The sequence below is a fragment of the Esox lucius genome, chromosome 8 (genome assembly GCF_011004845.1).
Source record: "Esox lucius isolate fEsoLuc1 chromosome 8, fEsoLuc1.pri, whole genome shotgun sequence".
Classification (NCBI taxonomy): domain Eukaryota; kingdom Metazoa; phylum Chordata; class Actinopteri; order Esociformes; family Esocidae; genus Esox; species Esox lucius.
In genome coordinates, this window is record NC_047576.1 from 24,970,697 (window position 1) to 24,996,591 (window position 25,895).

Consider the following 25,895-nt stretch of genomic DNA (forward strand, 5'->3'; position numbering starts at 1 on the left):
GTTACATTCATCCATACATTTTTAAATCTGATTTCCTCTAGTAAGACTCTGCGAGATGATTTTGATACAGGCCTCAAATCCTGTTTGCTGCTCTAATGCTCAGCATCAAACATGCATCATTTTAATCTCTGACAAAATCTATTATCAGTGTAATGAATATAAAATGTTGAAATCTTTTGAAGAAACTCAAAAGATTCAGAATTCCATCGTCAAGAGTTTAATTAACACTTCAAACTGGGAAAACGGTAATTCTGACTTACAAAATTGATTGGAAGGAAAACTTCCATTGAATGCCTCAATAATAACAACAACAGTATCTTCACATAACGTCTTTTCTTCTATTTAGTTCAAGTTGGTTTAAATTTCCCAGACAAGCACTGATGTGTATTTTGGCACTTGTGCTTTTTTACATTCAACTGGATGTATTTAATTTTCCATCAGTACCTTTTCTCCACATCAACATTTCTTCAGTGACTTCATCCCACTTTTATGATTAATGACATTTATGTAAGGATCATAAATTATCTTACTGATACTATAAAACAGAATAATCCTATGTGAAAACAAGTAGTATGAAAACAAGTAGTATGAAAACAGTTGAGCAATTGCTTTTCTCATTGTGCTTTAACTCCCTGCTTGATGGGAGAGGCGTCAATTGTGGTTTGGCCACATAACGCCTGGTTAGGGACTTTCATGTTTCATGGCAGGCAGGTCCTATTTCTACTGCTCTCCTGTAACTGTAGGTACAGTGCTGTTTGGTCCCCAAAATTCTAAAACAAACTTCAGGTCAGACCATCTTGGCATTTTCTTAGAGATAGAGGCGAAGCATTTAGCTCCTCTTGACCAAACCATCCGCTGACATCAGACATGGACGAGGCTTAGTCCAACACTTCCTGTTTGACACTGCCGTGAATGGGGCCACGCGTCCCGTTGCTCCTCCCCTCCCTGCGGAGGACGTATTCGCTGAACTGGGAGGAATCTACTCCTCCGCCGCACGCCCCTGCGATCTCGAACCCTCTCTGCTGCAACCTCTCCAACACCTGTCAATCAGACACACACGGATTACAAACGCGGCGTTTGAAAACGGGGGTGGGGTCATTTCAGAGATTGGATGATTTAGGTTGGAGTCCTAATATGGTCATGCAGGACTCCAGTCTGTGGAAGTCAACCCAAGTGTGAACGTGCAAATTTGACAAACAAACAGCCCAGACTGTGACTATAGGCCCTACACTGGTCGTCCCTTTCTCTCTCCAGACCTAGCAGGCAGAAGCCAGACATGGCACGGAAAAGACCCCTCTCACAGAACAACACACAAACACGGACATGCAGTGACAGTCTTTAACCCCTTTTACAAGTAGAATATGGTATGTCCCAAATGGCACCCTACTGTGGACACTGGTCAAAAGTGGTACACTAAATAGGGAAAAAGGGTGCCATTTGATTGGCGAACATGAGCTCTTTAGCTGTAAGATGACATTCCATAAGCATGCCCTGAAGGAGCATCTGTTCCTCCTTGCCTCTATCCTTTTCACTCCTCTTTGTGTGTGACTGTTGCAGGCAGTACATTAGAAACCTGCATCTGCCTTCAACCCGCTCTCTCTCCAACTCTTTATTTTTTCCTTTCTGCCTCCTGTCTCCCTCCCTCTCTCTCTCTGCCTCCTGTCTACCTCCCTCTCTCTCTCTGCCTCCTGTCTCCCTCCCTCTCACTCTCTGCCTCCCTCTCCCTCCCTCTCACTCTCTGCCTCCTGTCTGCCTCCCTCTCTGTCTGCGATTGTTGCTTCTTCTACAGTTCCGGCCGACACAGCTGATTGACACGTTTTATAGCTGAACAAGATTCATCTTCGTCTCCCTTGGCTGCTCAGGCCCAGAAGGACGTTACTGGAGGGCTCCAAGGCAGGCCTACTGGTTAATGTGATAAAACCTGCGTTGATGTGGGTTCATTAATGTGACGTGAGCTGAAGTGACCTTATCTGTTGCGAGGGGTTGTAGTAAAGTATTTTCATGTTCTGAGGGGTTGTAGGGCATTAACAAGTAGTTTTTTTATCCGCGGTTAGGGGTTGTATTAGGGCTTTTTCATGGTTATTCTGTGGTATTGCAAGGGTAGTAGCTCTAATGGTACCTGTACAGAGTTCAGATGACAGTACCCGTTGAGTGGGAAGCGTATGACGTGAGTGGAGTCGTGGTTCCAGCCCGCGTTCAGGGAGTTGCACATGACGTCACCGACCTCCGGGAACACGTCCTCGATCAAAGCCCGGTCCCCGCTCAGAGTGATCCTCTCGCCCAGCTCTGGAGTTACCCGCACCACCACGCACTCACACTCACGCCAAACGCTCATGGCCTGGCGTTCACTCCTCCAGCGCTCTAACTCCGTCTGCAGTGGGGAGAGCTGGAAGAAGCGGGCCTCCTCGTAGAGTAGAGAGTATTCCTGCAACACATGGATGAATCCGGTTCTTCCAAAAATGAGTTAGCGACAACGTTTCACGTTATACAGTACATGGTCAGTGTTAATACAGACCAGGGCATAGGAATGGGTGGCTGTACGTGGTCACCGCCCACTCACTGGAGAGCCTGGCCATTCCATTTTGAGCAGTTTTGACATTATTGTTATTTATGTTTTTTAACTGCCTATTAGGATACACATAAAATAAGGCATCGCTGCTGACTGGACAATTTGTGAAACTGTGATACCATTTGAAGACAAACCTGTTTTGGTAGTGCGACAATACACAAAACAATAATAACAAAAAACAATAATAATAACTTTTTTTTAAAACAGCAAAATACTTCCCATAATTAATTTGAAAAAATAAAAACAAATTATACACAGCGGCTGCTTACAGTAATTAACCACTAGTACAACTGGGCCAGGTTCACTGGAATAAACACTAGGGGGCAGTATCCTATACAGAGATTAAGCTTAGTCCAGGTCAAAATAAGGTAATTACCATGGGTGTTTTCCATTGAGTCTAGGGCTAGTCTTAATCTGTGACTTGAAAACTGGGCAAAAGTCTCACCAGGGCTGCTTCAGCAACAGGCAGATGTGTTCTGTGATTGAGTAGTAGTTGCTTCTGCAGCTCACAGTTTACATTGTAATAAATCATGGTTAGGTCTGCAGAATTAGGCGTTAAAGGGTCTGTGTGCAATAGTAAGCTTTAGTAGTAAGTAGTAGTAGTAGTAGATATATTCTATGTTTTATTAGATCATTTATTGATAGCTTCATTTCTGCTCATTCACATGTCTGCAGACTCAACCACCAAACACATTTCTAGCTACTCTTCTGTTACGGGTAGGGTCAGGGCGACTCACTTTGAAATCGTCAGGGAGAAGGAGTTTGGCGGTCCGCAGGAAATTGAGGATGTAGCGGAAAATGTGTCCGTCTCGATCAATGAAGTAGTGCTGCTTCAGACTGTCCAACACTATGGGCTCGGTCCCGTTGAACAGACGACCAATCCTGGGAGGAAGAATATCCCCATCATCAGTGGGGTTGTTCGTGTTTGACAGGAATTCATTTGAGCAAGGCTGAGGTACAGACTCACTAATCTTGATTACGTAACTAAAGTTGTTTGGTAGTGTCTTCACGCGCGTGTTAATTACCGTGACTCCGGGTACTTGGTGAGTGTAGCCAGGCTGCTGGTGTACATGTGACCTCCTACGTCGATGTGCACTGGGGCGTTGGTCTTGGTGAGCTGGGGGGGGGTGGGGATGCCCCCGGAACCCAGGGGAGAGACAGGGGACTGGGAGACCGGCGGCCGGCTGGCCATGCTGCTAACACGGCTGTCCTGGGGAAGGAGGAGGAGGAGAAGATATATTTCATGTCCACAGAAGTGAGTCCCGCATACCGCACATTAGTGAGCAAGGAGGCGTTCCTTTATTCACTGGAGGGGGCCATTATTCACTGAGCCACTGACAGGACAGCAGCGCACAGTGCTAGACTGGGATTTCATTCATACTCTGTCCACGCCTTGAGCGCAATCAGCGACAACTCATGATGCTGTACATTACATACAGCGGTTCAGGCCTTTTCACAGACCGTGTGGCCAGTGTGTCAGGGCTGGTGGTGACGAAGGCTGAGTGTGGATAAAAGAGCACCTCTGCAATACAGATGAGGTCTGAGATTTACAATAAGGTGTTACCATACTGAGAAAGGTTTGAGTTATTTACAAAAACCTGTTAACATAGAGGTTTTGGTGTAAAAAGGCGTTATGGTGTAGGTTTGGTTAATTTAAAACAAGGTGTTACCATATAGAGGAAGTTTTGAATGACTGCTGAAAACTGAAAGCTATAAAGTCTACTGGTCAGCATTTACTATGGTTAAGTGGAGTGTGGGACAGAGACAGCAATGGCTGTAGGCAGAGTAAAAGCTGAGGAAACGGTAAATAGGAAGATATACAGAGATACAGAGTTGGATGGAGCTGAGAAAGCAGAAAGCAGATGAGCAAAGCTGTTAGTGCTGGAGCAGATGTGTGCGTCTCCTCAGGGCTACAACAGCCAGGCTCATTTGAGAGGAATGGCTCCCAGAAATTGAACTTATAAGAGAACGGACACACTTACTTGCGCTCATACAACGCCAAAGTGTAGGTGACAAGCACATTCCTGTGAGGCTGGCAGATAATTTTGCTATATTATTGAACTTTGCAATGAGGCTCAGAGAAAAGGTTTTTGGGGTGTCCCATGGCACTTTTACACATGCACACAATAGCACACATTCTGTTATTACAGAAAGAGAAGATAGTGAGCCATGGTGTGTTCTCCTTTATTGTTCACAGTCAATTTACCTGGTAAAATAGGGAGAGGGGGGTGAAATACATATTATAGCGGCATAGGAAAATATTAGTGTTGGGCAAGTGTGTGTGTGTGTGTGTGTGTGTGTGTGAGCTTGCACATTCTGCCTGTCCCCCTGCGGGTTCCATTGTGGTGCATGGTGAGTAACTGTGGGCCTGAGGCACTATCACCCACAGCAACAAAAGGCCAAGTCCCAGAAAAAAGTCACTCCTCTGCACTCAGGTGGTGTCCCAAACGGCACCCTAACCCTAACACGTAGAGCCTTAAAGGCCTTTGCCAGAAAAAGTGCAATCACAATGGAAACTCCCTCCAACACAGATGGACACAACCCTGCACATATCCAGTTATAACAGCACTCACCTGGTGTCACACGGGTCTATATTACTCCCTGATTAGAAGGAGAGAATTAAAATCAAAAGTGTTTCTGCCCTTCAGGAAGTGAGTTGAATTGCCCTGTCTTCCAGGTCTATACCTGCACAGTAATTGGAAAATTGTGTAGGCAAAATCTCTCTATACACTAAGATTTGATCTACAAAGAAAATGCTGCTAAACCAAATGGGGACATTATACATTCCACACACTTATTACACATTTTGTTATTACACAAGAATTCATCTCAGGATGTTTTGGACACTGCAGTCATTCATTCAATTTAATTCAGAATAATTATGTCTTATTAGCTTATTATCTTTCTCTGAAACTCTATTACCTGTGAAGTTACCATGCCAGCAGGTAAAGTAGGAGGTGGCAGACAATGGGGCTCCGTGGGTCGGTTGTCCACGGGCTCAGTTCCGACCACTATGACCACTGGGGACTCGTATTCCCCTGGACGCACACAGAGCTTCTTAGGAGAGGGAGGTCCGGAGGGGGCACCCGGACAGAGAGCACGAGCTTTCCGTGTTATTCTCTGCGGCTTCATTTCCACAGAGTCAGTGACCTGTCGGACATACGGGATCACGAGCTGGAGATGAGACTGTGGCCCGCCATTGACCGTTTCCGAGGCAACGTGAAGCGACACTAACTTCGACCCAATACCAGCGATGCTGTTGAGCGTCGCTATGGAAACGGCGCCGATGCAGTGGTTGGTGTAGGTCTTTGACAGCTTGGCAGCACGCGACAGCATCTGCATCCTCGTGCCCAGCAGGTTTTTACCGATGGCTTTGTTCTCATACCATGTCATGTCGCTGGCGCAGCAGTGGTCTCGCGGTCGCTGGAAGAACGCTTTGCACAGCGGGTTACGTTTTGAGACGTACTTCACAAAGCTTGCATACGGACAAAACTCCGTGCCAGTCTCATACATGCGCGGCAGCGTATCATCATCCGTGTCTGGTCTTTTTTTAGTCCAGGAAGCGGAGCGAGACTTGTGATAAGGCCCCAGTGCTTTGAAATAGATAAACTTTCTCCCATCCTCGTCTGTGGCCAGTCCGAATGAATCCTCCTCTAGCTCGCGCTGATTCTCTCTCCCCCTCGTGCAGAAATACATGCATGTCTCAAACCACACTTTATTGAGCAGCCCGAACGGTGTATCGGTGTTAAACACACTTGATGTGTATATTTTTCTCAGGTCCGCCCGCGTTATAGCCTGTTTCTGCACGACTGGACCCGCTCCCTGCTCTTCCAGCTTTCTGATGACGGCGGCCAGGGTCAGGTTGGCGCTGCGCAGCTCTGGGTCCTTGGTGAGATCCAGGGTGCGATTGTAGGGCGGCTCGTTCAGGTAGCGGTTCAGAGAACTCCGTATGCTGATGAGCGAGGACTTGCTGTAGAGCTGGCCGCTTTTCGAGCGCGCCTCCGCGTAGAAGGATCTCAGGACCGCGCAGAGCGCATCCTTGTCCAGAGTTTCAAAGTCCGGACTTTGGGCTTTCTCACTCAGGTACTCCCGGAAGATCCGGACCGCGTACCTGGTAGCCAGGCGGGTGTTCTCGCTCAGTCTGGAGCGGTCAGACCGCTGCAGGTCTCCCTCCAGATCCGAGTCCAGTCCGGTGTTATAAAACGCCCCCGCTCCCGGTCCCAACCCGCTGCACTGGTCTGTACTGCGCATAAGGACCGCTTCTGTCTCCATAGCGGAGCAGCTGCCGGGGTCCACGCACTCTGCCTCCCACTCCAGCTCGACATCCTCCCCGTACTCCTCCTCCCCAGTGATCTCCACCTCCTGGATATCATCATCCTCCTCATCTCCGCTTATCTCAGTCTCCGGGCAACTCATGTGCTCCTCCCGTTCTGTCCCCGCCGTGTCGCTGGAGCAGTCTACGCTGACAGGCATTCTCGCCATATTGCAGTCTGTGTAGCAGTCCTCAGGCAGAGCGCATGCGCTATATTGGACCGCAGAGCTGTGAGAGCTTTGTGTTTAGTGACCTTCAGCTAGGCACGCGCTCTTAAAGGTGCAGGGAGCGAGCGCTGCGAGTGGGTTAAGGGAGCGCGCTCCCAAAAAAAAGGCTGCAGTATTGGACTGCATATTGGACCACTCACATGCAGCATGAAAATATCACAGGGTTTCCTATCTGCTGTTTGATACCTGAAAAAAATACACACCTGCCTATTTTAGCACTGTTGCTGAAACATCTTGATTTGAGTGCACATCTAGATGCCACACTGTAGCCAATAACTGCAGTAACATGTCCTCTGTCATCTTCCATAACATAAAAAAACATGCAGCATGTTCACACAGTGCTTGCTACACAAGGACATGAGAGATACACGGGTCCCTTGGGAAACGTCTACAGCACATAAACTTTATTGGACATACTTTCATGCTTGTCGTTGTCATGGTTGGAGGCTACTTCATCTCCCGAGCGCTGGATGTGAAGTGTGTTGTTAGAGCCAAATTGATTTGAGTGTTGTACCAAGGCCTCAGAAGTGCAAAGCAATTCTATTCTATTCTTGTTAATATAGAACATCATCAGCCGGCCGTACCTTCAGGCTGAGAGCAGTAGAGCACTGCTTCTCCCGTGGGCACCCATGACCTTGATACAGCCTGATACATGCTGTCCTCCATACAAAGCTGCTATTACAAGCCATAAAGACTTCATGAGCTCTTACACAGGTTCATAGCTCAGCTCTTTTTCACTTGTGACAGTTCATACTTCTTATGCTGCTCTTATGTAGCTTCATTGTCACAACGCAGCTATAGATGAACCTGTCTCCCATAATGCCGTGGCTGTTACAGTTTAATGTATGTTGGCATGTAAGTTAATTATTGTTGCCCGTGAGAAGGTTCATAGACTCGTACGCTATAGGTCCCATTCCCTAAGGAGCAATAGAGTGCTAATGTTAAAGGCCCTCCTCCCCAAATATACTCAGAATAACAACACAGGAAGTCCTGTAAGAAGCCATGTGCTTAACTGAGCTGTCAGTTAAATTAAAACCTAATGTGACAGTTGACAAATCTCAGACTGTCTGTTTGTCTCCACTGCTTCATATGACAGTGCTGGGTTGTCATGTGTGACGTTGTAAATGAAGCACACGGCATGTTCACTTCAAGTGCTAACGACACTTACTACAATTAGAAAACGCAACAGCATCGATTTCAGTCCACCCCAGCAGAGCACAGAATACCGTCTTCTGTGATAGGAAATGTGTCAACATTTCTGGGGGATCGAATATGAATGACCTTGGACCTAGTCCTAAATTAATAATCCTTTAGAATGGACATTTCCTATGGCCAATGCTGTCTCTGTTCAGGATTACGTTGAGTCTGAAGCTAGCACAGGAATATGCAACTAGAGTCAACCTAATCCTACAGAAACATTCAGTGGCCATCCTTTCTGAAACATTGTGAAAGCTGTACTTTTGTCTCTGACTGTTCCAGCTCCAGGGCATGTCACCAGGAAGGAAGGCTGAAACATTTCGAAGAAGAAAAAATAAATTATCTTTAGCGGCGCCTCGTTTCACACCTCAATACCCAATTAGCAATTAGCCAGGCCTTTAAGTGGAGACCTTTGCCGTGGAGTCTGATCCCAGGCTGATTTGTATGCCGCTTGTTCAGATGCTGATAAGAAGTGTGGCCCAGAATACACGTTAGAGTTCTAAATTAAATTTTATGATGATTTGCATGCCAGGAGTGCCTTGGGGGCTGTGGGAAATAACATGGCCGCTCTTCAAAAGGAAATCTAGGCGCCGCTTGGCAGCAAAGTGTTTAGGATTGCACTTTTTTTGTGTGCAGGCAGGTAATTTACTCCCTGACTAATCTGCAGAGATAGAGAGAAGTTGTAGAAGAAAAAGCACTTACACAAAGAACAAGCCTCTCCCTCACTCGCTCTGAGGCTCCCTGTCAAAACGCAGGGAAATGAACACCAAGGTGTGATAGAGCTGCTACCATAGCCTAGGGCTGCCCAGGAAGAGGAGAGGTGTGTGTGTGTGTGAATATTCCGTATACACTGTTTGTGCATGTGAGTGTGTGCCTCTGTGTGTTTCCTCCTATGAACAGAAAGCTCCAACTTCTGCTATACCTGCCCTTCGCACTCATACTTGACAACAACAATTAGGCTTTTCTAATGAGGACACAGCCAAGGACCTACTGTCCCATGGGAGAGACCTGCAAAACCATGTACGCACCAGTCAAACATCAAGTGCAGACACACATACACACTGAACCCACTACCTGAACCGACACACAATGAAACCCCACATACTATACAGGAACTCTGTTTTGTATGCATACAATATCTATCCCTGCCATGCATGCCACAACAAAGAATTGGCGAAAGACTTGAAATCTATAGATTGGATTAGCCAGCCAGTAGTACAGCTATATCTCTTACATAAGCAATGTAATTAGCATTATAAGAGTGATGCCAGCATTGTGGATTTTAGATTTATATCCAAAATCACAACCTTAACGTTTCACTATACCTCTTGGGGGCCATGGGTATCCAAGTAAATCAGGCTTCCAAGTGCTGTCATATTGGAAAAGTAAAGCATATAAAAAGCATTATGGATGTTACATTAATTGGACAAGCTTTTTGGGAGACTAAACATATTGTCAAAAGTCTGTTTGTAAGACCCACATCAAAACATGAATAGTAATTTCAGAGGTAATTCTTAGCTGAACACCAAACCTTTACATTATTAGTTTAGGACAGCCACCACTATGGATGTGGCAGATCTGGGGGAATAAAGTTATTTAAATGTCCAGCCAAATTAATTGTAGGCAGAAAACTGCAAATGTGGTTCTCTTACTCTGAGTTTTTTTTTTTTATTAATCTTGACTCTGACCTCTAACCAAACATTTGACCCCAGACAGTAGTTATTCCGTCCTTTTGTGGTGCACCCACCAGAATTTGTTTTCTTGACAATATTCTTTTAACACAATTGGTGTACTTGTATGTGACTGTCAATACCTTTTTTATATTTGTATCAGCAAAGAACATCCAGAAACTGCAAACTAGAGCTAAGTAAAACCTAGGTCAAAGGCAGTACCCGAGGAGAGCAATATCCTCATCCATTATATTTACAACCATTATGGATATCACAATGGTAAAAGGGAAAACCCAAAATAGACAAATTAAAGCTGCAATGAAGGTTAGCTTCAGATTGAAAGTTTCAAGATGTTCCAGTGTGGACAAAACCAACACCAGCACCCACCTGGACAAAACCAACACCTATGTGAGAATTCTATTCATAGACTTAACTCAGCAATCAACATGGTCATCCCCTCTAGGCTGGTCAACAAACTCCATGACCTGGGGATCAGCCCCTCTTTCTGCAACTGGACTTTGGACTTCCTAACCAACAGACCCCAGTCAGTCAGGTTAGAGAACTTCACCTCCTCCACCCTGATCCTGAACACTGGTGTTCCACAAGGCTGTATGCTGAGACCCCTCCTGTCCTCCCTCTTCATCCACGACTGCGTTCCTGTACACAGTTCCAACACCATCGTCAAGTTTGCAGACAACACCATGGTGGTAGGCCTGATCAGTGACAATGACGAGTCAGCCTACAGGGAGGAGGTCAAGTGCCTGGCGGCATGGTGTGCTGACAACAACCTGGATCTCAATGCAAAGAAGATCAATGAGCTCATTATGGATTACAGGAAGTCTAAAGGCTGCAGTCATGCTCCAGTTCTCATTGATGGCACTGAAGTGGAGTGTGTCCAGCTTCAAATTCTTGGATGTCCACATCGCCGAGGACCTCTCCTGGACCCTCAACACCTCAACCCTGGTCAAAAAGTCACAGCACTGCCTGTACTTTTTGAGGACGCTGAAGAAGGCCCATCTGTCTTCTAAGATCCTTGAGAACTTTTACCGCTGCACAATCGAGAGCATTCTGACGAACTGTGCCACAGTGCGGTTTGGTGGATATCTCTGTGGCCGACTGGAAGGCCTTGCAATGGGTTTTGAAAACCGCCCATCACATCACTTGGGCCCAGCTCGAAGCCATCGTAGGCCCAGCTCGAAGCCATCTTGCTGGGGCAAGATTTCTCTTGCCCCAGCAAGTTCTGGGACCGTTTTTTTCCAGCTACTGTAACCCTGCTTAACCATACCCACCCACCCACCGCTTAGTACTGCCTCTCAGGGACCTTGTTGCACTACTCTCTTTGTACTACTGGATTCAGACCTTGCTTTACAAAATCTGATACGTTTTCAATTGTTACGTGTCAACCTTGGGAACCTGCTTTCTCTGCATTTCAGTTGCACATGCCACTTTGAGTTGCACATCCACCTAGAGTTGCACCTTCAGTTGCACATTCATGCCACCTTGGTCATTTAGAATTGCCATTTGCATTGTATTTGCCTTTATTGCACATCTATAACTTCCACTTGTAACATAAACTAATACTTTCCCGCCCTTTTCTATTTGGACTTATGGTTTGATGCAAACTGCATTTCGTTTTATTGTACTTGTACTGTTCAATGACAAAATCAAATGAAATCTAATGTGAGATAAATGTTTTCCAAATGCCTTTCCTTTAAACAATAATGTACATTTGTGCTCATAAGTTTGCATACCCTGGCAGAAATAGTGACATTTTGGCATTAATTTAGAAAATATGACTGATCAAGCAAAACAAACTGTCCTTTATTTAAGGATAGTGATCATATGAAGCCATTAATTATCACATAGTTTGGTTCCTTTTTAAATCATAATGATAACAGAAATTTCCCAAATGACCCTGATCAAAAGTTTACATACTCTTGAATGTTTGGCCTTGTTACAGACACACAAGGTGACACACACAGGTGAAAATGGCAATTAAATGTGAATTTCTCACACCTGTTGCTTTTTAAATTGCAATTAGTGTCTGTGTATAAATAGTCAATGACAGAGGTGGAGCTTAAATGGGTGTGATGGGTGCGTGGCACCCATGGCAGCCAATCAGAGGGCCCCAGAAGACGTGTATCTTAAGGTTGAAAAAAATATTGCAAGCAAAATAAAATGATATTATGATTTTTTGCTAGATACTATTTAGTTGACATTGAAGTGATAAACTTCTATATTTGTTTTGTTATTCCATATTGCATTTGCATGATGACCAATATGTGACCATGGGGCTGTAACCAGTGTTGCCAGATGCGGATAGGGTTGTATAGAAGAAGTAACTTTTGTGCAGTTTTTATGTGCAGTCCGCAGGTTGTTGAGCAATATAATGGCAGTGAAATATGGCAACCCTGGCTGTAACGTCAGATCTTGTCAGCCCATTTGCTAAAGATTTTAACTGTAGAAGATAGTTAGCATTAGTAACAAAACATAAACATTTTACGTGGAAATAAAAGCGATACATTATTCAAAGTATTAATATAATGATATGCCCTTGAGAAACGTATTTAGTAAAGTTGTTGAAAAGCAAAAGCATGAGAAGATGGAAAGATCTGACGTTACAAGGATGGGAGCAGCATCACAGCTTCAAGCGAAGGGGGAATACAGCTATGATCCAGGTCTAACAGCAGCTAGCAGTAAAGTTTTGTAACTGCAGGTACATTTTTGTTGTAGCCCAATAACAAGTGTCTGTTCATTATGGTACATGAAACCTACGTATTTTTTGGGAAGTATTAAATATTAATATTCTCTTTCTTTTAATTGGGAAATCTGGTAGCAGTAGTAAGATTTTAGTGGTGGAGGGGTTGGGTCAGGTGGGGCCTCTGGGGCTTTGTTCGCACCCATGGGAGAGAAAGCTAAGCTCTGCCACTGCTCAATGAGTTTGTTAGCTCTCATGTGGGTGCACTGAGCAGGCTAGATACTGAGCCATGGGGAGCTGAAAAGAACTGTCAAAAGACCTGTGTAACAATGGAATGGAACTTTATAAAGATGGATAAGGATATAAAAAGATATCCAAAGCCTTGCAAATGCCAGTCAGTACTGTTCAATCACTTATTAAGAAGTGGAAAATTCAGGGATCTCTTGATACCAAGCCAAGGTCAGGTAGACCAAGAAAGATTTCAGCCAAAACTGCTAGAAGAATTGTTCGGGATACAAAGAAAAACCCACAGGTAACCTCAGGAGAAATACAGACTGCTCTGGAAAAAGACGGTGTGCTTGTTTTAAGGAGCACAATACGACGATACTTGAACTAAAATGAGCTACAGGGTCGAGTTGCCAGAAAGAAGCCTTTACTGCGCCAATGCCACAAATAAGCCTGTTTATAATATGCTCGACCACACCTTGACACGCCTCACAGCTTCTGGCACACTGTAATTTGGAGTGACGAGACCAAAAGAGAGCTTTATGGTCACAACCATAAGTGCTATGTTTGGAGAGGGGTCAACAAGGCCTATAGTGAACAATGTGTGTGAGCCCTAAAGGCAGGGGGAATCTTGTGAAAATGTATGGCAAGAGGAATGCAGCATGTTATCAGAAAATGTTAGCTGACAATTAGCATTTTTCTGCAAGAAAGCTGCGCATGGCACACTCTTGGACTTTCCAGCACCACAATGACCCTAAGCACAAGGCCAAGTTGACCCTCCAGTTGTTACAGCAGAAAAAGTTGAAGGTTCTGGAGTGGCCATCACAGTCTACTGACACTCTGGGGAGATCTCAAACATGCGGTTACAATATAACCAAAGACTGCATGACCTGGAGGCATTTTGCCAAGACAAATAGGCAGCTATACCACCTGCAAGAATTCAGAGCCTCATAGACAACTATTACAAAATACTGTGTGCTGTCAGTTTGCTGTCAGTTAATTTTTTTTATTTGTTGGCATGTTTTGTTTTATGATTGTGCCATTCTGTTATGACCTACAGTTGAATGTGAATCCCATAAGAAATAAAAGACGTATTTTGCCTGCTCACTCATGTTTCTTTACAAATGGTACATATATTACCAATTCTCCAAGGGTATGCAGACTTTTGAGCACAACTGTATATATTACATTTCCTGTCATAAAACATCTGCCAATGCGTACAAGTCTGATGAACTCTTAAACGAAACTCAGTACACTTAAGAAATTAACTAGTACTGGACAACATGCTCATATTGTGAACAAGGGTGCTCAAAATTGGTTACATTGTATTTATTTATTTCCTGTTTAACTGATAAATACATTTTTGACTATTTCTTGGCTACTTTTAATGAACCTGGGGTCCAGTTGATCTTCATTCTAAATTAATGAGCACAGCACAGCATATTATTTTATTGCAACCCAGTACACACAACTCTACAAAAGATGCAAAACTCAACTGATTAAATAATGCCAAACAAAATTCAAACAATTACTCGCAGCTGATGTCAAATTCTCTCTTGAATGTAAATCCCTTGTGAACAGTTGACATTCTGACATTGGGCTGGATCCACTGCCCAGACTCACTCATGGAAAAGCCATGATTGACAAACTACTGCCTAGAATGTGAACCTCTTCTGCACGTATAAAAACTTCTTTGCATAATGGTTCAATCAGCAATCACTCATTATTCAAGGATAAAGGAGGTCACCTATCAGTTGCTATTTGCATGAATTGATTAAGCTAAGGAAAGGAAAAGGGATTCAGATTCATGCTTGTGGAATAGCTCGAAATGAAATACATAGAGCTGTAGTTTTAGGTGAAATTCATTCAATTATCGTGACACAAATTTAATCTAAAACTATAGTTCTTTGTATTCTCCTTTGAGCTAAATTATCACCACACATCTGAACCACTCTTCACTTCCCCTTGCTTGGTCCATTCTTGCAGATAACAGCTCAGAGGTTACCTGCTTTATGCATGAATAAGGACTGATTGCTGATTGAACAGTTATGCAAAGAAGTTTTGTATAAGTGCAAAAGAGGTTCACATTCAAGGCAGTAGTTTGTCAATCGTGGCTTTTTTGTGAGTGAGGCTGGGCAGTGGATCCAGCCCAATGTCAGAATGTCAACTGTGGCATCAATAGCAGGAATATTCAAGAATGACAATAGGTAAGTTACAGCACAGTGTATTTCAGTATTTCTATACTGTACAGAGTACAATATATGTAAAATAGATTTTTGACATTGCTTTGTTTTTGCAGTGATTTTTATTGTCTGTATAAAGCAGTACTTAATTTGTAAAGGAAAAAATGGAAAAAGGTGAAATAAAGCCTTTTATTACTGGTTATTTTTGCTATTTAGTGACATTTCTTCTGCACTAGTCATCACTGGTAAAATGATTTTAAGGAACTATTCAGGCCATGCCATGATAATACATACAGTTAGGTCCAGAAATAATTGGACACTGACATGCGTTATGTTATTTTGGCTGTTTACTATATTATATTCAAGTTACAGTTAAATGATGAATATGGACTTAAAGTGCAGTCTCTCAGCTTTTAATATTCACATCCAGATTGGAGGAAGGGTTTAGGAATTATAGCTCTTTAATATGTAGCCCCCTCTTTTTCAAGGGACCAAATATAATTGGACACATGACTCAAAAGCTGTTTCATGGATAGGTGTGGGCAATTCCTTTGTTATTTCTTCATCAGTTAAGCAGGTAAAAAGTATGGAGTTGATTCCAGGTGGGGTATTCGCCACTGGAAGCTATTGCTGTGAACCCACAACATGTGGTCAAAGCAGCTCTCAATGCAAGTGAAACAGGCCATCTTAGGCTACAAAAAAAAAAAAAATCCATCAGAGAGATAGCAGGAACATTAGGAGTGGCCAAATCAACAGTTTGGTACATTCTGAGCAAAAAGGTATGCATGGGTGAGCTCTGCAACACAAAAAGGCTTGGACATCCAAGGAAGACAACCATAGTGGATGATAGTAGGATCCTTTCCATGGTAGAGAAAAACCCCTTTACAACATCCAGCCAAGTGAAGAATACTCACCAGGAGGTAGGCATATCATTATCCAAGTCTACCATAAAGAGGAGACTTCAGAAGAGCAAATTACAGAGGGTTCACCACAAGGTGCAAACCATTCATAAGCCTCACGAAAAGAAAAGCCAGATTACAACCCAGTTCTCTAACAGCATTTTTTGGACAGGTGAAACTTTGATCAAGCTGTACCAGAATGATGGGAAGAAAAAAGTATGGAGAAGGCTTGGAATGGCTCATGATCCGGAGCATACCACATCATCTGTAAAACACGTGGAGGCAGTGTGATGGCATGGGCATGCATGGCTTCCAATGGCACTGGATCACTGGTGTTTATTGATGATGTGAGAGGAGACAGAAGCAGCCGAATATATATTGTCTTCTCAGATTCAGCCAAATTCAGCAAAGTTGATTGGGTGGTGCTTCACTTTACAGATGAACAGTGACCCAAAACATACTGCGAAAGCAACCCAGGACTTTTTTAAGGCAAAGAAGTGGAATATTCTCCAATGGCTGAGTCAATCACCTGATATCAACCCAGTTGAGCATGCACCTCACTTCCTGAAGACAAAACTTAAGGCAGAAAGATCCACAAACAAACAACAACTAAAGACAGTTGCAGTAAAGGCCTGGCAAAGCATCACAAAGGAAGAAACCCAGCGTTTAGTGATGTACATGCGTTCCAGATTTCAAGCAGACATTGCCTGCAAAAGATTCTCGACAAAGTATTAAAAATTACATTTTATTTATGATTGTGTTACTTTCTCCAATTACATCTGAAGCCCTGACATATTGGGACTGTGTATGAAAATGGTTGCATTTCCTAAATGTTTCACACAATATTTTTGTTCAACCCCTTGTTTTTAAAGCTAAACGTCTGCACTTCAATTAGATCTCAGTTGTTTCATTTTAAATCCGTTGTGGTGGTGCACAGAGCCAGTTGTGAAAATTGTGTCAGTGTCCAAATATTTTTGGACCTAACTGTATGTTAACCAGCCTTTTATGGTACATACTTTCAATATAGTATCAACAAATGGCACAGACATAGCAAAGAGGTGTCAGGCTTCGTAATAAGGAGTGGAGCAGCGGAGTCAATTTAAAGAGTTTATTTCCGTATCCTCACAGGCAAGAGGTAAATATCTTGACCAAAGGTTGTAAAGAAAATAATAAAGCGCACAGAAGCCAGACGTAGCTTCAACGGAGACAATCACACACCAAAACGAGGGAAACAGAGGGAACATATAAATGACTGGGATTATTACTAGATGGGAATCAGGTGCGGGTGATCAACAAGACAGGTGGGATGAATGATGAACTGGGTGCTGGTGTCAGATGGCCGGTGTCGTCGAACGCCAAATCCGGCCCAAAACAGGGGGGGAAGAGGCAGCAGATGGCGCAGTCATCACAAGATGTTTAGCCTTGTTAGTGTATACTGATAGTTGTACTTAATATTTATAGTGCCACTGTGTAAGAATTGATTTAAAAACCTTTTCATGATATAACGAGTTGTAGTTTTTATTTAAGTGGTTGATTCTTTCTTATGTATTCAGTAAACTTTCAGGCCAGCTTTGGCCTGAAAGTTTACTGTTTTGTTACTTGGACTTGTTTACTCCCCACCTTTGGATTATCCATCTGATTTCATTTCTGTTTTCTTTCTTTAAATGTAACTATTTAAATGTGTACTGTATATATTCAGTGTCTTCAAAAGGTATTCAGACCCCTTCACTTTCTTCACCCCAGTCTAAGGTCCTGTGCGCTCTGAATCAGATTGTCTTTAATGTCCTCTCTGTATTCGGTTCTGTTTATTTTCTTATCCCTCAGCCTGACTAGTTTCCCAGTCCATGCTTCTGAGAAGTATCCCCATAGCATAATGCACCCACCAACGTTCTTCACTACAGGGATGGTATTATCCTCAACAGTTGTTGTGCTTGGCATTCAGGCCTAATGGTTGTATTTTGGTCTCATCAGACCAGAGAATCTTTTCCCTCATGCTCTCAGAGTCCTTCAGGCTGGATGCCATATGCCCTTTAGTCAGGATTGGCTTCCGTTAAGCCACTCTACCATATAGGCCACAGAGAAATCTTTGGACTTCATGGCTTGGTTTTGGCTCTGATGCACTGTTAAGTGTGGAACCTTACTTAGACAGAGGTGTACCTTTCTAAATCATGTCCAATCAAATTGAATTTGCTGATTCGGTGGACTCTAATCACCTCAAGGATGATTGGAGTCCACTTCTCAAGGAAGATCAACAGTGTTACGGCAATGTGTCTGATTAGTCAGATTTAACTACTTAAAGATTCTTACTGTAAAGATTACAGTTTTTCTTGATTGGTCATGAGAACCTTTGAGCAACTAGAACTAAACATTTAGCAGGTAAAATGAGCATTTCTGGTGAAAATTACTAATTCTATTTGCAAAATGCACTAAGAGTCTCAGAATACTAAATACGTTACACAAAATCAAATACATCCATTGAAACGTATTACTTGTTATCTCATGAAAGGTTATTTCAGTCAGTTTATACCAGAACACAATAAATAAAATAAAAAACTATAATTATCCTAACATGGTTAACCCTTTATGTAATGTAATTACATGGTGGACACCGGAAGTAAGGGATGCCGTCAAGCTGAAGGAGTCCTATCAGGCCTGGTTGGCTTGTGGGACTCCTGAGGCAGCTGACGGTTACTGACAGGCCAAGCGGACTGCAGCCCGGGTGGTTGTGGAGGCAAAAACTCGGGCCTGGGAGGAGTTCGGTGAGGCCATGGAGAAGGACTATCGGCTGGCCTCGAAGAGATTCTGGCAAACAATCCAGCGCCTCAGGAGAGGGAAACAGTGCCCTACCAACGCTGTTTACAGTAGAGGTGGGCAGCTGTTGACCTCAACTGGGGATGTCGTCGGGCGGTGGAAGGAGTACTTCGAGGATCTCCTCAATCCCGCCGTCACGTCTTCTATTGAGGAAGCAGAGGATGAGGGCTCAGAGGTGGACTCGTCCATCACCCGGGCTGAAGTCACAGAGGTAGTCAAGAAACTCCTCGGTGGCAAGGCACCGGGGGTGGAAGAGATCCGCCCTGAGTACCTCAAGTCTCTGGATGTTGTGGGGCTGTCTTGGTTGACACGCCTGTGCAACATCGCGTGGCGGTCGGGGACAGTGCCTCTGGGATGGCAGACCAGGGTGGTGGTCCCTCTTTTTAAGAAGGGGGACCGGAGGGTGTGTTCCAACTATAGGGGGATCACACTTCTCAGCCTCCACGGGAAAGTCAATGCCAGGGTTCTGGAGAGGAGAATACGGCCGATAGTAGAACCTCGGATTCAGGAGGAACAGTGTGGTTTTCGTCCAGGCCGTGGAACACTGGACCAGCTCTATACCCTCTACGTAGTGTTGGAGGGTTCATGAGAGTTTGCCCAACCAATCCACATGTGTTTTGTGGATTTGGAGAAGTCATTTGACTGTGTCCCTCGCGGCATCCTGTGGAGAGTGCTTCGGGAATATGGGGTTTGCGTATGGGGTCTGCTCTTGCGGATGATGTTGTCGTGTTGGCCCCTTCAAGCCAGGACCTTCAGCATGCACTGGGACGGTTTGCAGCCAAGTGTGAAGCGGTGGGGATGAAAATCAGTACCTCCAAATCCGAGGCCATGGTCCTCAGTCGGAAAAGGGTGGCTTGCCCACTTCAGGTTGGTGGAGAGTGCCTGCCTCAAGTGGAGGAGTTTAAGTATCTAGGGGTCTTGTTCACGAGTGAGGGAAGGATGGAACGGGAGATTGACAGACAGATCGGTGCAGCTTCTGCAGTAATGCGGTCGATGTATCGGTCTGTCATGGTGAAGAAAGAGCTGAGCCGCAAGGTGAAGCTCTTGATTTACTGGTCAATCTACGTTCCTACTCTCACCTATGGTCATGAGCTTTGGGTCATGACCGAAAGGACAAGATCCTGGATACAGGCGGCCGAAATGAGCTTTCTCCGCAGGGTGGCTGGGCGATCCCTTAGAGATAGGATGAGAAGCTCGGTCACCCGGGAGGAGCTCAGAGTAGAGCCGCTGCTCCTCCACATCGAGAGGGGTCAGCTGAGGTGGCTTGGGCATCTGTTTCGGATGCCTCCGGAACACCTTCCTGGGAAGGTGTTCCGGTCCCGTCCCACCGGGGAGGAGACCCTGGGAAAGACCTAGGACACGCTGGAGGGACTATGTCTCCCGGCTGGCCTGGGAACGCCTCGGTGTCCCCCCGGAAGTGCTGGAGGAAGTGTCTGGGGAGAGGGAAGTCTGGACATCCCTGCTTAGACTGCTGCCCCCGCGACCTGGCCCCGGATAAGCGGAAGATGATGGATGGATGGAATTACAGTATGTACCATGTAAGTCAAGATATTATCACAACATGGCCTGTATGTTTTCCAATGCGGAATGTCACTCAAATGCATGAGTATCTAGAAACAAAAGGCTTTACTTTACCATTTTCCATTTTATCCTTTACAATGTCAATTACGCTGTATATAGAGAATACAAATAAAATATCCTCTCCTTGAACTGCCACCTTAACGTGGTGGAGGGGTTTGAGTACCCGAGTGACCCTAGGAGCTATGTTGTCTGGGGCTATATGCCCCTGGTAGGGTCTCCCAAGGCAAACAGGTCTTAGGCGACGGGTCAGACTAAGAGCGGTTCAAACCCCCCTTAATGATGAAAAAAATATTGAGTACCGTGACGTCGCCCGGTATGGCGCAGCCGGGGCCCCACCCTGGAGCCAGGCCCGGGGTGGGGCTCGTATGCGAGCGCCTGGTGGCCGGGCCTTCCCCCATGGGGCCCGGCCGGGCTCAGCCCGAACGGGCGACGTGGGGCCGCCCTCCCGTGGGCTCACCACCCACAGGAGGGACCATAAGGGGCCGGTGCGAAGAGGATCGGGCGGCAGTCGAAGGCAGGGGCCTAGACAACCCGATCTCTGGACACGGAAACTAGCTCTAGGGACGTGGAATGTCACCTCGCTGGCGGGGAAGGAGCCTGAGCTAGTGCGTGAGGTTGAGAGGTTCCGATTAGAGGTAGTCGGGATCACCTCTACGCACGGCTTGGGCTCTGGAACCACACTCCTTGAGAGAGGATGGACTCTTCACCACTCTGGAGTTGCCCATGGTGAGAGGCGGCGGGCTGGTGTGGGTTTGCTTATAGCTCCCCAGCTCTGCCGCCATGTGTTGGAGTTTACCCCGGTGAACGAGAGGGTCGTTTCCCAGCGCCTACGGGTCGGGGATAGGTCTCTCACTGTTGTTTGTGCCTACGGGCCGAACGGCAGTGCAGAGTACCCGACCTTCTTGGAGTCTCTGGGAGGGGTGCTGGAAAGTGCTCCGACTGGGGACTCTATTGTTCTACTGGGGGACTTCAACGCCCACGTGGGCAACGACAGTGACACCTGGAGGGGCGTGATTGGGAGGAACGGCCCCCCTGATCTGAACCCGAGTGGTGTTCAGTTATTGGACTTCTGTGCTAGTCACAGTTTGTCCATAACGAACACCATGTTCAAGCATAAGGGTGTCCATCAGTGCACGTGGCACCAGGACACCCTAGGCCGCAGGTCGATGATCGACTTTGTTGTCGTCTCATCTGACCTGCGGCCGTATGTCTTGGACACTCGGGTGAAGAGAGGGGCGGAGCTGTCAACTGATCACCACCTGGTGGTGAGTTGGATCCGATGGCGGGGGAGAAAGCTGGACAGACTCGGCAGGCCCAAGCGTACTGTAAGGGTCTGCTGGGAACGTCTGGCCGAGTCTCCTGTCAGAGAGATCTTTAACTCCCACCTCCGGCAGAGCTTCGACTGGATCCCGAGGGAGGTTGGAGATATTGAGTCCGAGTGGACCATGTTCTCCACCGCCATTGTCGAAGCGGCCGCTCGGAGCTGTGGCCGTAAGGTCTCCGGTGCCTGTCGAGGCGGCAATCCCCGAACCCGATGGTGGACACCGGAAGTAAGGGATGCCGTCAAGCTGAAGAAGGAGTCCTATCAGGCCTGGTTGGCTTGTGGGACTCCTGACGCAGCTGACGGGTACCGACAGGCCAAGCGGGCTGCAGCCCGGGTGGTTGTGGAGGCAAAAACTCGGGCCTGGGAGGAGTTCGGTGAGGCCATGGAGAAGGACTATCGGCTGGCCTCGAAGAGATTCTGGCAAACCATCCGGCGCCTCAGGAGAGGGAAACAGTGCCCTACCAACGCTGTTTACAGTAGAGGTGGGCTGCTGTTGACCTCAACTGAGGATGTCGTCGGGCAGTGGAAGGAATACTTCGAGGATCTCCTCAATCCCGCCGTCACGTCTTCCATTGAGGAAGCAGAGGATGAGGGCTCAGAGGTGGACTCGTCCATCACCCGGGCTGAAGTCACCGAGGTGGTTAAGAAACTCCTCGGTGGCAAGGCACCGGGGGTGGATGAGATCCGCCCTGAGTACCTCAAGTCTCTGGATGTTGTGGGGCTGTCTTGGCTGACACGCCTGTGCAACATCGCGTGGCAGTCGGGGACAGTGCCTCTGGGATGGCAGACCGGGGTGGTGGTCCCTCTTTATAAGAAGGGGGACCGGAGGGTGTGTTCCAACTATAGGGGGATCACACTTCTCAGCCTCCCCGGGAAAGTCTATGCCAGGGTTCTGGAGAGGAGAATACGGCCGATAGTAGAACCTCGGATTCAGGAGGAACAGTGTGGTTTTCGTCCAGGCCGCGGAACACTGGACCAGCTCTATACCCTCTACAGGGTGATGGAGGGTTCATGGGAGTTTGCCCAACCAGTCCACATGTGTTTTGTGGATTTGGAGAAGGCATTCGACTGTGTCCCTCGTGGCATCCTGTGGAGGGTGCTTCGGGAATATGGGGTCCTGGGTCCTTTGCTAAGGGCTGTCAGGTCCCTGTACGACCGAAGCAGGAGCTTGGTCCGCATTGCCGGCAGTAAGTCAGACTTGTTCCCTGTGCATGTTGGACTCCGGCAGGGCTGCCCTTTGTCACCGGTTCTGTTCGTAATTTTTATGGACAGAATTTCTAGGCGCAGCCAGGGGCCGGAGGGTGTCAGGTTTGGGGACCACACGATTTCGTCTCTGCTCTTTGCGGATGATGTTGTCGTGTTGGCCCCTTCAAGCCAGGACCTTCAGCAAGCACTTGGACGGTTTGCAGCCGAGTGTGAAGCGGTGGGGATGAAAATCAGTGCCTCCAAATCCGAGGCCATGGTCATCAGTCGGAAAAGGGTGGCTTGCCCACTTCAGGTTGGTGGAGAGTGCCTGCCTCAAGTGGAGGAGTTTAAGTATCTAGGGGTCTTGTTCACGAGTGAGGGAAGGATGGAACGGGAGATTGACAGACGGATCGGTGCAGCTTCTGCAGTAATGCGGTCGATGTATCGGTCTGTCGTGGTGAAGAAAGAGCTGAGCCGTAAGGCGAAGCTCTCGATTTACCGGTCAATCTACGTTCCTACTCTCACCTATGGTCATGAGCTTTGGGTCATGACCGAAAGGACAAGATCCCGGATACAGGCGGCCGAAATGAGCTTTCTCCGCAGGGTGGCTGGGCGATCCCTTAGAGATAGGGTGAGAAGCTCGGTCACCCGGGAGGAGCTCAGAGTAGAGCCGCTGCTCCTCCACATCGAGAGGGGTCAGCTGAGGTGGCTTGGGCATCTGTTTCGGATGCCTCCGGGACGCCTTCCTGGGAAGGTGTTCCGGTCCCGTCCCACCGGGAAGAGACCCCGGGGAAGACCTAGGACACGCTGGAGGGACTATGTCTCCCGGCTGGCCTGGGAACGCCTCGGTGTCCCCCCGGAAGAGCTGGAGGAAGTGTCTGGGGAGAGGGAAGTCTGGGCATCCCTGCTTAGACTGCTGCCCCCGCGACCCGGCCCCGGATTAAGCGGAAGATGATGCAAATAAAATATACCAAGCTAACAAATCACAGCAAAAACAAAGACATTTCAATATATTTATAATGTCATTCCTGAATATTCCTACTATTGATGCCACAGCTGATCTCCTGACATTGTGCTGGACCTGCTGCCAAGCCTCATTCATGGAAAGGCCATGACTGACAACAAATTTACTATAAAGCTATGGTTTTGTATACATGCAGACATGCATAGGTTCACATTCAAGGGTATTGTTTGTATATGCTGTGACAAAACCAGATTTGTGTTAACTGTTTTGCAGAAATGCGCTTAGTATTTTAACTGTGAATGAAATCACTGAGAAATACTGCTGAACTCATAAGGTTATAATGGAGATTCACTGGACCCCAGTTTCAAAGCATCTTGCCAAGTGATAAAAATTGTAACAAGATGTCTTACAAAGTTAAAAACTTGTCTGCATGCTGAGGTTTACCTTTTTTCTTATTATTATTATTTTTTTTACCATGGAATCACCCAGTACCCACATTTCCTTCAGTATACAACTGCACAATCATGACAAGACATAATGATACATCAATATAACACAACACTTCAAATGTCTTGCCTACTATACTAAAATAATATACTTTTTGATATAACTGGTATTTTATCCTCTTGAAACATTTTATTGTCCTGAAGAGGCATAAAGAGCAGGAGCACAGTAATGTGCAGCATGCATTTCTCCCTATGCCATCGGGAATAAACAGCAAACTGTCACTTCAGCTTTAATGAGTTGTAGGATCCATTATTAATGACAAGCCAAACAACTGAATGGCTCGGGGCTGACTTCACATCGTATACAGTGGCTGCTCCACTACACACAGTCCCAAAGTGTGTGGAAATATGCAACATGTATGATTAGATGCTCACTGTGAACAATTCAACTGCAGTACAACAAAAAGTACAACAAAATGTTGTCATTATTTCATTATCATACTTCGTATATATAAGTGCTGGACCATTGACAACGAAATCTAACAGGGCTACCGAGCTCGGAATTTCCTCACCACAAGTTGCGAATAATGGTACGTGGAAACTGCTTGTCCACTATCCTAGCACATGCGTAAAACACTGCTGCTCACCTAGCCTACATCATTCTCACCAATCACCTACACAACCTGTGCGACAAAATTAAAAACGAAGTAAATCTCACAGTTCTTACCTGAAACATACAACATCAATCCTCGGCGTTCTATGAATACCGGTATGCTTCTTCCGCGGCGCTCCAAAGAGAAATGCATTAGGATAGCGAGAGAGGGAAGACACAACATCATAGAACTGAACAGGGGCTTCTAGGCTCAGCTAGCCCCAGGATAAGATCAGGAGACAATTAGCGTAGACTATTCCTTCATTCTCTGGCCTACACGCAAGAGACAGCAACACAAACAGAAATACATATAAGTCTGGACTCCTTCGATAGTTTTTATTTTCTTTTACGTTTACAATAATAAGCAATATATTGTACAGGACTGTTTGGAAAGTCTATCCATCTTATTTTCATGGCTCTTTGGTCGCCTTGCGCTGCTTGCGGCGGAAGAAGCTGATGTTATCGAGATGATTAGTTTTTTGACGGAGACTTCCCACAGGCGTTTTCTTCTAATGAATGCAGACCTACTGTTGTGCCATTGAGCGAGATAGCAGATCATGGTGGTTATCTGTAAAATATAACTTTTGTCAAACGCCACTTTCTAAAGTGCTTGATAAGAGCAAATGTGAACCCCACATCAGAGATCAGTTCTTAGACACTGGAACCATCAATAGTGCCATTATAAATCAAAGGGGAGATTTTCGTCTGTTATTCTGAAAACAATTCGTAAAGTTTGTGTGGAGTAGAGATGCTGCAGACCTGACATGTGTTTGCCTTTCGAACCTGCACTGCTGTATGTTTTCATTATTATCTCTCTTAGTTAGGTTAATGTTGCCATTGTGATGCCGCCTAATAAAGCGTGCAGCACGTAGATCTACTGAAGTGCAGATCAAAGGGTTATTGATCCCAGTTGTGTTTTCGAAATTAGGCGGCCAGTTGAAGCTCGAAGAGA

The 25,895-nt window shown here is 45.9% G+C and overlaps 1 protein-coding gene across 2 annotated transcripts; it reads right to left on the reverse strand.

Annotated features, from left to right (window-relative positions):
* On the reverse strand, nucleotides 1-25,096 carry LOC105011882 (BTB/POZ domain-containing protein KCTD1). 2 transcript variants are annotated; one of them, XM_010872319.3, is made up of 5 exons: nucleotides 25,019-25,096; nucleotides 3,595-3,779; nucleotides 3,307-3,451; nucleotides 2,120-2,425; nucleotides 1-1,040 (listed from the first exon to the last, which is right to left on the reverse strand). In XM_010872319.3, exons 1-5 carry the CDS (start codon nucleotides 25,025-25,027, stop codon nucleotides 879-881), a joined length of 807 nt encoding a protein of 268 aa, XP_010870621.2. In that variant the 5' UTR covers nucleotides 25,028-25,096; the 3' UTR covers nucleotides 1-878. The 2 variants fall into 2 exon arrangements, with proteins under 2 accessions (XP_010870621.2, XP_010870620.2); XM_010872318.3 differs by lacking the exon at nucleotides 25,019-25,096 and adding an exon at nucleotides 5,492-7,105.
* Between the last annotated feature and the right edge of the window lie 799 nt (nucleotides 25,097-25,895).